Source organism: Anastrepha obliqua, chromosome 3, assembly GCF_027943255.1.
Source record: "Anastrepha obliqua isolate idAnaObli1 chromosome 3, idAnaObli1_1.0, whole genome shotgun sequence".
Classification (NCBI taxonomy): Eukaryota; Metazoa; Arthropoda; class Insecta; order Diptera; family Tephritidae; genus Anastrepha; species Anastrepha obliqua.
This window is the reverse complement of record NC_072894.1, coordinates 363715-377967: the sequence shown is the minus strand read 5'-3', so window position 1 is coordinate 377967 and position 14253 is coordinate 363715. Positions and strand designations below refer to the sequence as shown.

General features: G+C 38.0%; 2 protein-coding genes across 8 annotated transcripts in view; one reads left to right on the top strand and one right to left on the bottom strand.

Moving 5' to 3' along the window:
• The window catches only part of LOC129240550 (2-oxoglutarate dehydrogenase complex component E1), a 106431-nt gene that overhangs the window by 64460 nt on the left and 27718 nt on the right, over window positions 1-14253 (bottom strand). For all 7 annotated transcript variants that reach the window (XM_054876430.1, XM_054876428.1, XM_054876434.1 and 4 more), the window contains one exon: window positions 3443-3726. In XM_054876430.1, coding sequence (XP_054732405.1) covers window positions 3443-3726 — 284 coding nt within the window. The remainder of the gene's footprint in view (window positions 1-3442; window positions 3727-14253) is intronic.
• On the top strand, window positions 6813-12623 carry LOC129240549 (uncharacterized). Its single transcript, XM_054876427.1, has 2 exons — window positions 6813-6847; window positions 7823-12623. The coding sequence occupies exon 2, from the start codon at window positions 7984-7986 to the stop codon at window positions 12055-12057; it is 4074 nt and encodes a 1357-aa protein (XP_054732402.1). The 5' UTR covers window positions 6813-6847; window positions 7823-7983; the 3' UTR covers window positions 12058-12623.

The window sequence follows — 14253 nt, the reverse complement described above, 5'->3', positions numbered from 1 at the left end:
GGTGATTTGCCAGTGGGCGATAGAACGAAGCCTTTCTTCTTCTTCGCCCAGATTAGTGCGGCATACAAAACAACCGAGCTGACTTCCCTGCTATATAGAATTCTTTTGCTGCAGCTAGGCCCGCCATTGTTGGGCATTATTCGGGACAGACAGGACTGCACACTCGATGCCTTCTTCACTGCGTACTCCCGGTGCGTTTTGAAGTTTAAACGACTGTCAACCATCACTGATAGGTATTTAATAGCGGGTTTTGAACTAATAGTTACAGTCCCAACATTTAAATTTATAGTTTATACTATCTTTCTGCTACTTATTAGGACTGCATCGGTCTTATGCTCAGCTAATTCCAGCTTCATAGACCTTAGCCAAGTCTTGATCCTGCTTACTGATTCGCTGGCGATTCTCTCTATTTCGTGGATATGTTTTGCTACCATTACCACCGCGATGTAATCTGCGAATCCAATAACTTTAGTTCTAGGGGGCATATCCAGTCTTACAAACCCGTCATATAATCCGGGAGCCAAGGGTCGATTTTGGACTGCGTTTTTATACCGTTAAATTCTTGACTATACATGTGATTTAGCTTTCATGAATAACGACGGTCTTCCCACCGCTATAAACGCAGCTGACCATCAGTATTATATTTGCATATGTGTCCAAAATTATGTAAAAAGATTTCAATCGGGATAAAGTAGTTTACTTTTTAATTTATTTTACAACTTCGCCTGTTCAGCTGACGTATTTTCCCCCCTCTACGACGCAGCTGACGTTTTTTTTTTATTCTACTAAATGCCAACAATACACCAAAAAACTTTCAGCCGGTAATAAATGAGTTGTTAAAAATTTTTTTTCGACACGTTTCGCAGCATTCCACGCACGTACCCACCGCTACTGGACCAGCTGACGGTTGGTTTCGTCATCCATTGGATAGCGTCTGCCTTCAGTATTAAAATCAGTCGGCATGAAATGATGAGGTCCAAATGACCCCTGGCTTCCGGACTAATACAATAGGTTCCATAGCAGTGGTTCCAGAACTGATCCTTGAGGAGTCCCTGCTGGCACGATATACTCCTCAGCGCCTTTATCTCTTCAAAACCTCAGTGCCGAGCAGTTTTTGTTATCGGAGACCCAAGTGTTGTGGTTTTCACACCTGCGCCTTCACTGTTGCTTCGCTACCTCAGGTGGCACCCACAATAGTTTTGAAATCAGTAAATTTTTGGCCAGATTTTGTCAGTTTGATTTAGAGATAGTATTTTGGGTTCTCCTTATTTTCGATACTGATTCACCGAAATTCTTGAATTTTTATTGCCAATTATTATGGCATCGCGTTTTACTCTTCCCGTACTTTTTTTAATAGCTTGTTTTGCCTTTTTTGGGGTTTTGTTTTTTACCAGTGTCCACTCATTTGTTGGCTTCGGCTGGACTGTGTGAGAAGAGGCTGGACTGTGAACGTATTATCGTCGTTTTGTTCCAGGATTCGCAAATGTTGCCCAGGGTCTCCACAATTTCACTAAGAAGAATTGCGCGTCTGAGTGACCAAAAGAACAGGAGGAAGCCTTTCAGCAATTGAAAGAGATTCTTTGTGCTGCGCCTATGTTAGCGTATCCGGTGGCGGGAGAAAATTTCGTTGTATGCTAGCGTATATGGAATAGGGGAAGTACTGTCACAGATCATCAATTGGTAACAAAAAGTGGACGCTTACTACAGCAGAGTTCTCGGAAATCCAGAGATGAATTACTGCGTGATCAGACGAGAACTGTTAGCTGCGGTCGAGTGCATAAAACATTTCCAAAATACTTTTACTTTTAACGATTCCAGTTAAGAACAGACCATGCAGCAATGAAATGGTTACTGCCGTTCAAACATCCGGAAGAACAAATTGCACGGTGAATTAAAAGGCTGCAAAATTATGACGTCGAAATCAAGCATGAACAAGGGTAACAACATGAAAATACTAATGCACCATCTCGGCGACCTTATGCTATATAGTGTAAGCATTGCTCGGTGCTTGTTGCTATGGACTACTTCCGTAAGTGGCCAGAAGTACCAAACTACAAAACCAAAACCAGGGCAAAACTATTGCTGAGGTTTTTGTGCAGAATTGGGTGACTCGGTTTCAGATGGAATGATCGAAAGATTCAACCGCACTCTGGAGGAGCACTTATGAAAGGTAGTTATAAAGTGTTAAAGAAATTGGAACCAACACATCCAAATGTTGCTTTTGGCCTACGCTCAGCTATACCTGAAGGGAGCGATTTAAGGCTTTGGGGTGATTTAGTTTCCGGAAGAGGTACCGCTCCTGCAATGGGCGAAGGTAGTCATTGCTAGAGTTGACTGTGCTGTGAGCTCCAAAGAAAGAAGGGATTTCTCCAAAAAGCGTCCTGGAAAGGTCCACACAAGGTGATTAAAAGATCAAATGATGTGGTATATCGTATACAGCAATGCAAAGCTAGACAGGGAAAAGTGAAAGTAGTGCATCAGGAAAGATTAGCTTCATTTGGATCGACTTACGCGGTGGGCAGTGTTGTGAATCTAGAAGCTACGCGAACCTACTGGCAACAAAAGGTAGCCAAAGACATACTCAAGGCGTATGAATGAAAAGTAATAAAGTGATTCAATAATGCAGGTAAAGTGTATTGCCATTCATTTCTGACTTTTATTTGAAAATCTAGTGATCGAACTCAGAAGATTTATTGTGGGAGAAAATTCGTACCAATATAGTTTGAAATTTTCTGAAATACCTATGTAACATTTTACCAAAGCAAAAACTAAGATAAATATAAAAAAACGTAAGTTATTAATTCTTGTTCAGTCTTCAACTTGAATAAATTATTGTTATTAACGTTCCACCAATTGGCGCATAGAATTCGTAAGAACAGATTTCAGTATTATAATTATTTAAACATAACATATCCTTACATTGTCTTTTTTCACTTTGAAACACATCTCTTCCTATTTTTTAGAACGATAATTTACCCTTACGCTTTCTTGAAAATCCGAATGTATTTTTAACCATTTAAAACTTACAGCATACAACATTACGACATTTACGAAACCCCAAGAATATGTTCTAGTATTTGTCGTAAATATTTGCATTTTACTTTTAAAGCTAAGGGCCAAACATTCGCTCCCAACACTTAAAGCAACTTTAACTTATTTTTAAAAACACTTATAGAAAAGCTTGTTGGGAAACATCTGATATCGTTACTTTCACTGTATGTACTTACGTACATAGTTTCAATGTGGAGACAAGATAGCCCTAGTTTTATTATAGTTTAGATTTAATTTCATATGGTATGTATGTATGTATATGTAAGTGCATTAAAAAATTATCAAATAAAGCATAAAAATTTCTTTCTGATTTTTGTAAAGTTTAACGAACTTGTACAAACTTCTCACTTCTTTTTATTGGGATGTTTTGGAGGGTCTGTTGTTTTAGTACCTTTAGGTGTCGGCGGCGTTTTTATTGCAGGTTTGTTTGATGCAAGTGTTGATCCCGCTTCTGCTTGCTTGGTCGTGGCTGGCGTTGTTTCTGTTGATGGCGCAGTTTCGAGCTTCTCTTCCGTTGTAGGAACAACTTGTGGCTTGGAAAATAATTCTTTCTCAAGTTCGGGTAATTCACCAAATACTTCGGTCAAAAATTTTAGAACCTCCTTATTATGAGCAAATTTATTACCAACACTTGGCGCCTCGAGGCAACATCGCCCTTCGTACTGTATGCATCGCCTGTAATTAAAATATTTCTTTCCGTATAATCAACGTGAATTAAACTGTTGCTGTTAGTTTTCAAAACGTCAGGGAGTGCTTAGAAGTCTATCCCTCTAAGAGTAAATCATGCATCTTTTTGTCAATCAAATCAAAAATCAAATTTAAATGCATACCTCAATGTAAAACAGATATGCACCTATTGCCGCTCGGAAATTTTAAAACGAAGTGAAATTACTTAAAAAGAGAAGTGTTTTCAAAAATTCGAAAGTGTTAAAAAATTAGGCAATTTTGACTTTTAACACAAATGTTTATTATACATTTTGAGGTAGTTTAACAATATTGTATTCATGTATTGTAATACTTAATAACGGAAAGAATTGATTCATAATCAATACAAAATCAGTAGCAACAAAAATTAAAGCAGGTGCATTTCAATCAGAAAGGAAATTAAAGAAAGAATCTCAAGGATCCAGATTAGAAAGGGTTTACAATTGTACTCGTAGCTGTGTTTTCTTGCTAAACAAAACTAACGATGCCAACTTTTAACTTATTCGGTTTAGACTCTTTATTATTTTGGCTTGTAAAAATATAATTTTGGTATGAGAGCCAAACTGTATGAATCTCAGGCCACTGAAACAGGACAGGAAGCAGCTGCTGCAGAAAGGACTCAAATAAATGCTAAGTCTCACCACGTGGATGCCTGAGGGGCAATGTCTGGAAAGGATAGGATAAATTTAAAGCTGCGACTTTGCTAGCCTGAGAAGTATTCTCGAGCGCTTACGATCTACCTGTGACTAGAAGGATCTCACGACTCTGCGTGTTTGTCCACTAACTGAGGGCTCGCTGAGTTGACGCGAAGCCCACCTCTCCACGAGCAGACCGCCGCAGAAGAAAACCCCAATTCTCTCATTTCGCGGGGACTCCGCCCCGAGCGTCTGCTATCTAGCTAGCTCATTTGCGTAGCAGTTTCCCCCAGTTTCAGCTTTGACATGCTGGAAATATATATAGAGTTCAGAACTTATTTATATATTTAGCATTAGAAATTAGAGGATTCCGATAAACTTGCATTTCAGCAACTTCCTCACGGCGTACTTTTTCAAGGAGTGTTTGAAGAAGTGCTAGATTGTGTGTTCATGGGAAGTAAATATTCATTTTTCATTGAGATGTTCAAGTGTCGAACACAAGCGAAAAAGAAGAACTTTTAAGTGAGCCACGTTTTCAAAATGCGTTATATTTATTGATGAATGATTCAAGTAATTATTGCTTGACAATAGCACTACTTTGTAACAATGTTATTTCGTAGGCTACGATTACAATGAGGAGGACATCACAATGACTTTTAACATGAACAACAAACCTATGATCAACTAATTTTTGTGTGCAGAAAACACATCCATGGACGCATACTGGGCCAGTTTTGTTAAGAATAGAAGGCTCTCTTTTCTCAGATTCGATTCAAGTAGAGAGAACGCATCCGACCGAAAAATGGAAACTACAATATTTAAATTAATTACCGAATATATTTAGTTGTTTCCTTCCATACCTTATTATGTTGGTTTTCATCAGCCATTGCAATCAACTAAAATTATTGCTCTAAAAACGGGGGGGAAAAAATAAGAAATTGTCTCCCGCGTTGTGAATGTCGACTGGAATGATCGACAAACATTCACACTATTTATTGTTTACATCTTAAGATCCGTAATTCCCACAAGCATAAATTACTTTTCCACAATTTTCAAACCAAATTGCTCATGGTATTTTATTTTCTCGCAATAATGTCGCAATCATTCCACCCTGCGCCAGAACTGTCCAATTTTCAGCTTCTCAGTGAGAAAGACTCCAAAAGTCATTTGTGCTACAAACAATGAGTTTCTGGTGATAATTCGTATCCTCTTTGCGAAAGGTCAATTAGGGAACCATAGAACCATGGTTAAATAATAAAGATGAAATAATAATAGTCCTTGGTGGCCTTAGCTCGTCTTCTTGGGAGAGCTTTTACAGATATGGTCCAGAGAAATCGACAGCGGTGCAAGTAAAATAACGGGCGTAGGTTGTGCGAGTCACAGGCAGATCACCCATGGTCTGTGTGGTAAGATGGCTGTTCAAACAAGTAGATGTCACGCACTTAAGGTATATGTTTAATCTTTCCTCTACACGCAGAATACCGAGGCACGAATGTTACTTCGAATGCCTAGGTCTGTCGTGTGCTCTTTCTAAAGAAAATAGGAGCAGCCCACCACAGCTAATGACGTAATAATTTGGTGGAATTATGCCTCGGTCGCCGTAGGCGAATGGGTTGGTGCGTGGTTACCATTCGGGAGTGTGTAGGCTCGAATCTCTCTGCATGAATCAGCACTTGTAGCCATGCCAATATTATGGTGGAGTCTTTGTATTGGAAATATATATATACATATATACTGCCAATACATACATATAGGAGATATTGGAGATTTAGTCGATGTAAATTAAGTTTTAATAAATTATTTTAATATCGCAATTAAAACGTCTTATAATTCATTAATATAATTTTTCATCGTTTTGTTTAATCGAGCGTCTGTGTCACGTTAAGGAATTTTTTTCCAACCAGTCCGCACTTCTCCGCAACGTCGCCTTCACGGTCACGTTAGCGAAAGTAAAATTTTGACGCGGATTGTAAGCAGAGCAGGTCCAGGAAGTTTAACAAGAATCCACAAGGACGATGTAACATATCTTCATAGTCCATAGGTTGCTCAAGAAAATAGTTTTTTTCAATGGTTTGCCCACAGCCATTTTACAGGTCATCGCTGCACTGTTAAAGCATAGCCAAAGAATTTAAGAGGCAAAACTGTTGTGTATGTGCGATATACTAACATCCGCTTATACTCGAATAAAATAAATATTTCGTTGCGCTCTTTCCAATTCTGTGGCGAACGGATGTCATTTGCTACGACTACAATCGATAATGATGATACAAATTCATTTTTAGTTAAACTTTGCATGCCAAGATTATTTTCAACTGTTTGACAGTCACAAATTCGCCTTAAAACGATGCATTTCGTTTATCTACAAGGCATAGCAAAAACATATTTTAGTCGCATGATCGCATAACTCGTTTTATTATTTGAGAGTGAAAGGCGGCCCGGTCACAATTATTGAATTAGTGAGTTTAACTCAAATAATAAATTTTTAAGCGCTTAAATAAAACGAACAATTCACCACCGATTAAAATATCGAAAGTGAGCCGTCTTCTGTTAGCGCGTACATTGACGTTCTCACAGCAGCAACATAGGTCAAGCAGAATCCAAAACTAAAGAGAATCATCCTTCCACCCATGTATTCTGTAGTCCTTCTTCCCACAACCATCTCACTCCTCTCGTTGAAGAGCAAACAAGTTTAATCTCGAAATCAACAACGACCGGATTGGCTAATAACAATGATATGAGTTGGTCAAGTGTTGAAAATAGCTCGAACGCCTACCCGATGGAGAAAAATCCGGCAATGAAGGCGGCGATTGCTTCTGATACTTTTGATATTGCTAGTAAGTATGTAGCATCTTCATCAGAGGCGTGCTTCATAGCGATGGAAATTATAACGAGTGGAATGTGTAGGTTTCCAATTCGATCGAACGTATACGAATCCAATTTCTTTCCGCCTTCTTTTACAAAATCAGATGAAAATAAGTCTCTCGCCGTGTCATTTGACAAAATCGATGTCATTAAACAAAAAATACTAGAAGTTGATCGTTTTTCGCACAATTTTGAGGATTTTTGTTTTAAAGGCTGTGTAGCACGAAACCATGAGCTGGCAAATGTACTGAATACTTTTCCAACCAAAGATTTTATTATAAGAACCAAATGTACTTTTCCAATAAGAAGCTCAAAAAATATTAGACCAGTTCTAAAATCTCAAGGGCAAATGCCGATGAAAATCAATTCTTCACAAACAATTTCTGATCAAACTAAGTTTCCCACGATCTTCACCAAAAATAAACTAAAGTTTCCATTGAATGAAAATTTGATGGAAGTAAAATTAGGTGAACATATGAGCTATATTAAAGAAAAATTCAATTTGATAACTTCTAGTACCTCCTTACTTTTACCAAAACCGAAATATATGAAATCTTCTGATTATTTAGTAAAGCCGCTTCAATTTCCCATAACCAAATCGCTTCTCAAAGAGTCAAAATCTGTAGTGGACTATGGCGATAAACTCGTTTGCATTACGGAACCGGAAATATTTTCGAATGGATGCGTAAGAAAAATCAACACGGGGGAGAATAACATTTTATCATTAACAATGACGCAATCTAAAAGTTTTGTCAATAAAAATTACTATGGGAAGGCAATGGGGGAAACATATACCGAAAAACAAACAAATTTCAAAAACAGAAGAAATGAACAAAATGAGCAAGAACAACTAACATATCTACAAAATTACAATGACGATGTATTGGCAACAGAAATGGCTAAAAATATAACCAATTCGGAACAGCCAAAAAGTTGCTACGAGCTGCCGCACTTCACCGAACATATTCAAAATTCAAGATCAACATCGAAAACACAGTCCTCTCCCAAAAATATGAATGATTTAGAAAAAAGTCATCGACAACAACAAAGTGTAGACAAAGACGTGAATAGCACAAACACAAGAGTAGAAATAATAAATAAATCTCCACCTTCACCTCCACCGAAGGAACACACAGCAAAAACAATAGAGAGCGTGAAAAATACAATGCCGAAGGAAGAGCAAATCATCAGCATCGCAACCAACGCTCAAACGAACATATCTAATAATCTCTATGATATTAATTTCGAACATTGCCAACAGCCATGGTCGACTTATCTCACTCACTCAGAAGTGCGCGATCCGTCTACGCAGGAGGGTCTAATCGTAAATGGCCCAGTTGTGTGTGAATCAAGCACTACGCGTATTAAGATAGAACCAGTCCCACCCCCCGCTGACCAGTCGTTATATGCAAATGAAGCAGCAACAGCATCCACCTCCACCAACTACCTGCTGACATCATTGATATCCTCTTCACATACGAACACAACTACAGAGGCGCCATTTGTGCTGAATGAGTGCCAAAGTTTAGTAACAAACAAGTTTTTGTCGAATTTAAAAAGTGACGCCTTTGCAGTCCGTAACGTTTCGACGATATATGGTGATAAGGAAAAAGCATCAGCTGAATCGCAGCCAGCAGCGAAAACAAGTGTTTTTGACAGAGGGGTGGACATTGAAATGACCCTAACAACAGTTCAAGAACAGAAAGAAGAAGATAATATCAGTGTATCGTCATATCAATTGGATGATATTCCAAACTCATCTGTTGACGAGGTATTGTTCAATGAAATGAAGTTCGAAATGAGTGGTGCTAAAATCGGGTCGAACGTCACTACGCGTACGTCGGGTGGTAGTAGTCAAGTTAAAGCCGAGTCAAGCCCATTGACGGTAGCAAGTGGCAGCGGTGTTTTGTCGGCAGTGACAGATATATCGAAATTAGCGAATTTCGGCAGGTCGCGGCGAGATTGTAGTCTTTTATCCCATTCTGATTCCAGCACATCTTTCGACGCAAAGGATTCTGTACTTCCTGAACGTACATTGCTTCGAAGGCAGAGACGTTTGCACTCACAGTGTTCAAATGATAAGCAGGAGGATCCAATCGAGCGGTTGAATCGCTTGCGAGCGCGAATATCGGGTGCATTAAGCGAGGTGAAAGTTGTGCTAAAGCATTATAGTGTTGATGATGGTACCGAAACTGAGCAGAAACCAGCACAAGCATGCTCTGTTTCAACTATAAATAGGCCCAATGATTCTTCAAAGTTCACTGATTCACAAGAAATTGCAACCACAGAGGCAACTGTAAAGGATGAAGGTCCGGTGAGTTTTCGTTTTGTTAGAAAAGTTCGGCGCCAGAGCGTGTTCAGTGAAGAGGAAACCAATGAAGTGAAAAATGTAGCAATACCCGAAACGGCAGAAATTAAATTGGCTACAGACGATGGCGAAAGTAATAGTTTTATGTTTCCAAAAGAATACACCAAACCAGAAAAAGGCACCATAGAGGTTCAAGACAAAGTTTTTTCGGCTCTTTTAGACCCTAGGTATGGAAATAATAAGAAATTAAATGGAATTGAATGCTCGAATTTAGAAAATTCTGTTGTAGTAGTCACATCTCCAGATAAAAAGAAATCGGTGAATTTAGAAGAAAATAATGGAGCTCATAATTTGGAACTCACTAAGAACTTTAGAGAACTAGAAAACAAATCCATCCTGGAAGCTGTTGTAGAGTCTAAACTTGAATCTCGAACTACAGATATCGAAGTCGGTAAAGTTGATATTCAAAGTTCTATTACTGACATTTCCCATTTAGCCGCTCTGAAGGCGAAAGGGAGCGAAGCGGATGAATCTCCAAAGGGAGTTGAGTTAAAAACGGTTGAGCCGCATACTCTGAATGTACCAACAGATGAAATAAGAAAACCAAAAAAACGGGTTATAAAATCAAAAAGCAATCTTCGAAGAGCCTCTATTGCCGCGGTTGAAAGTTCACAAATCGACCCACCCGTCAGTCAAGCCAATATTCCTCTTGCTATTAAAATACAAAGACGGCCTTCAGATTCCGAAGCAATAATAAAAAGAAAAGCCAAAACTTCAGAAGGAATCAACAATATATCAACGAAAAATGTGATAACAGTAAAAGAGAAACAACCGCCCGTGAAAAAAAATGCCACAGCCTCAAAGGCAGAATTAAAGGTTACTACTTCAACGACACATATAGAAAGCGACACAATAACCTCTGTGGACAAAGCGGCTGTGAAAGTAGCCACCAAAACAGCAGTGCCAATATCATTAGATACGTTGCCAACACAATTAGCAATCACAATCGGAATCGATGATCCACCATTGAACAGTGATGCAAAGCTAGATAACACGAAAACCGATGATACGCAAGCATTATCAAATTCAACAAATAATTCGCGGTCGCCAACGAAATTGGTCGATGAGAGCAATGCAATGGTGGCGGCACTGGTAAGTCAATTGCGGACTGGCGAGGCGAGCAGTCACACAACAAACGCAGGAACGCAATCAATAAACGTTGTGACAAACAACGTAGAAATCGCACCGCCCATTACAGAAAAAGCAAAGGATCAAGATAAAAATATACGAGAGGATCACTCAAGAAATTTGACAACTACCGATTCTTCTGACTTAAACAATCAAGAACGAAAACCAATTCATCTAAAAGCACAGCCAACAAGTCAATCTAAATGTGCAACTCCTCAGCAAACAGATACGACTGAACACTGCTCAAAAGAATCACATAATTTAAAACCCTTTGAAAGTTTATATAAAACCAACGACTCTGCACACTTGGCTACACCGTATCCCGCTCCTGAAAGTAATACAGTTGAGATTATAAAATCTGATCCAGTTTCCAACGAATGCACCCGCCTTGAACAAAACATCGCTAAAGAGATTTTAAATCAGTTTTTAGAACAACCAACAGTCAGGAGCGAAACTGGTGATAAAATGCCAGAGCTGCAGGTTACCCCCGTACCTGTGAAGCCTGTGCAAGTGTTTGCAGAAACCGACACTGGAAAAATTCATAATCCGACTAATAAAACGACAGTGAAAAGAATCGTGCGTAAAAACTCAATAGACAAACCCGTTGAAAAGAGGAAATCTAGCAAAAGTTTAGCTACAGAAACTGAACAACTCGTGGACCGAGATATAATAATAATAAGCGATAACCAACCATCAACGAATTTAGTAACAGAAAAATTCGAAAACACAGAGGAGAATAATGTTCTTGGTGAAGAAATAACGACTGAAGAAGGGCCTTCCCTCGAACCGCCTGTTGCACCCACCAAACCCAAAAAACCACGCAAAGTTAAAAAGAAAGTAATCATTAAACGTGAGCACCGCAAACTCTCCGTTGGAGAAAGTACATTTTTTAAAGATCCCGAGCAACCAGACACTACATCAGCCGCTCTCGAGACTTTAGAGAGAGCTATAGCATATGTAACAGATGACGAGGACGAGGCGACAGAACAAAATATCGACCCCGTAAAGCCAGTCAAATCCTGCATGAAGCAACGGGAATTTCAAGTAGGTGAGTGGGTGATGTATGGAGAGCGCTTCCGTAAGACGCAAATCCGTTGGAAGAAAGGTCAAATTACTGAACGCATCACCAGCATTTCTTATAAAATCAAGCTCGACGACAAAGAGGTTTCGGCACACATCAGCTACATCAAAAAGTACACTGGTCGTAAGGTTAATTTCGGCGGCAAAGAGTATTTGGAAATCGACTACGAGCAAATAGAAGAAGAAGAGCGTCGAGCGCGCACATACAGTATATGGAATATGGTCTGAAAGTCATGCGTCAAATGCCGAATAGCATATTTGAAATACTACATTGGATATGTATGTACGTTGCAACAAAAGTTGTACTTGTATATATTATCTCAAAAAAGGAAAAAACACCATCACCTTGGGTTTGTTTTGCGCTTCTGGCCTCGCATTAATTCGACTACCAACCAGAGCTTTTGCAGTAGACTAATTTACTTGTACGTATTATAACTTATTTATTTACGAAAACGTTATTAAATAATGTTGATTTTAATTTCGCATAGACCTTAGAATAGGATTGGCTCGTTCGCTCAACATTCTATCGATATAAGCCATTCATTTATGTAAATAGTAGTCCATATTTTTTAAGTCTTCCCAAGTTATTTGCTTTGTACATAAAGGTCTGGATGCTATACATTTTTCCATTGATGAGAGATGCAATTAGTGTACAATTTAGTTATTAGATAGTATCCTTCTCGTTTGCTTCTTTGAACAATGGAATTAGCCATTGAAGAAAAAATAAAAAACAATTCATGTAAATACTGAAGTCTGAATTTATGTACATAAATAAAATAAATTTTAAATAAAAACGTCTTAGTATTTTGCTTATGTATTTTGTCTAACAAGCCTTTACATAAGAGCATTCCCTTTTGATTTATATAAATTTGTACATATGTATATTATGTATTTATGTATTTTCGTGATTCGGATTATTTTAATGTATGAAAAATTTGCAAAAATGTAAAATGATAAGTTTAATTGCTTTTAAATCCTCCGAGTTTATTGCCTTTGTTCATTAAATCATTTACGGAGAACGCGAGGAGTGGAAAGAACCATCACAAAAATCGTTCCGATGAATGAAACCCCAAAAATACATACACACAAAGTATGAGCATGAGCCACCCGACCATGGCCTCAAAACAAAACTATATTTGGGGGCCACACATTCTCTGAATGGTTGCAATCAGCAGCCTTAAGGCGTCGATGCGTCGTGCAAACGAGTCGACGGGTACGCGAATCAGCGAATCAGGTTGACGGCTACAAGCGGCAAACCGGCACAAGTGGTCAAGTTCGAAATTCCTTTCAGGCTAAAAATATATTCCTCTCACAATGTCGACCACATACCCTCAAACACATTGTGGGAGCGAATAGTGAATCGTAAGAGATGCAACACCAAAAATACAAATAACGAACAATATACATATGTACGTATGTATGTATATTTGGCGAAATGGCATTATTCCACTCAAGGTAATTAATTAATCGCAGTAAGTATGTAATCTCTAATTAGATCACAAGCATTGTTTTTAATAGTAGAAACTTTGGCCAAACGTTAAGTTTAACAAGTTCCAAATATATACTTATGTGCATATGTATGTAAAGTACATACAGTACAACAAATAATTCTAACATGATTTTCTTTTATTGCGGAATCTCCTTAAGTCGGCAGTACTCTAGCGCATACGCATACTGAAATTAATTCTCAGAACTTTTGTGCTCATACATATATGTATAATACTCAAAGTTGGAATTTTTTCAAAAATTTTTGTTTTCGCTTTTTGTTTAATTTTCACCCGTCATAGAATGCCAAAACACATATCACTCGCTTGCTCGAAGAAAATCATAAATCAGAATATCAAAAATTCCAGAAAAACGCCTTTAAGATTACGGCCTCTTAACCGTGAATCGGACTTTGTATCACAAACGATACATTTCGGTTTAATGATTTTATATGCATCAATAATAGTTATAAATTTCATTTACGATTTCTAGTACTTTTAAAGCTCGATTTGCGCTTAGGTAAAAATAAAGACATATTTCCAATTAGTATTAACACTTAAATGACCGCTTGATACTTCCCGTAGATTTACTCTAACACCGGCGATTTTCTCGTTTGAAAATTAAAAATAGTTACATATAGGAAATTAAAAATCCATGTATTTATTAACCTTATAACTAATATAAATATATACAAATGTAACCTTTAAAATAAGTTTAATAATTCCTCAGGGCTGATATCTTTGAAAGCAAGTTTCTTTATGCAAAGGTACAGCACAAACGTTACAAATATTACCTAGTTTCACTCCTTGCTTATGGTTTGCACAGCCTCGACATGGCCGTGTTGGAAATTTTATTTTACCGAGACAAGGGATTGCTTTCACACAAAATAGCGTTTTTTCTAGACATTATTCAAGGGAATATAATTTTCTTTAAATTAAA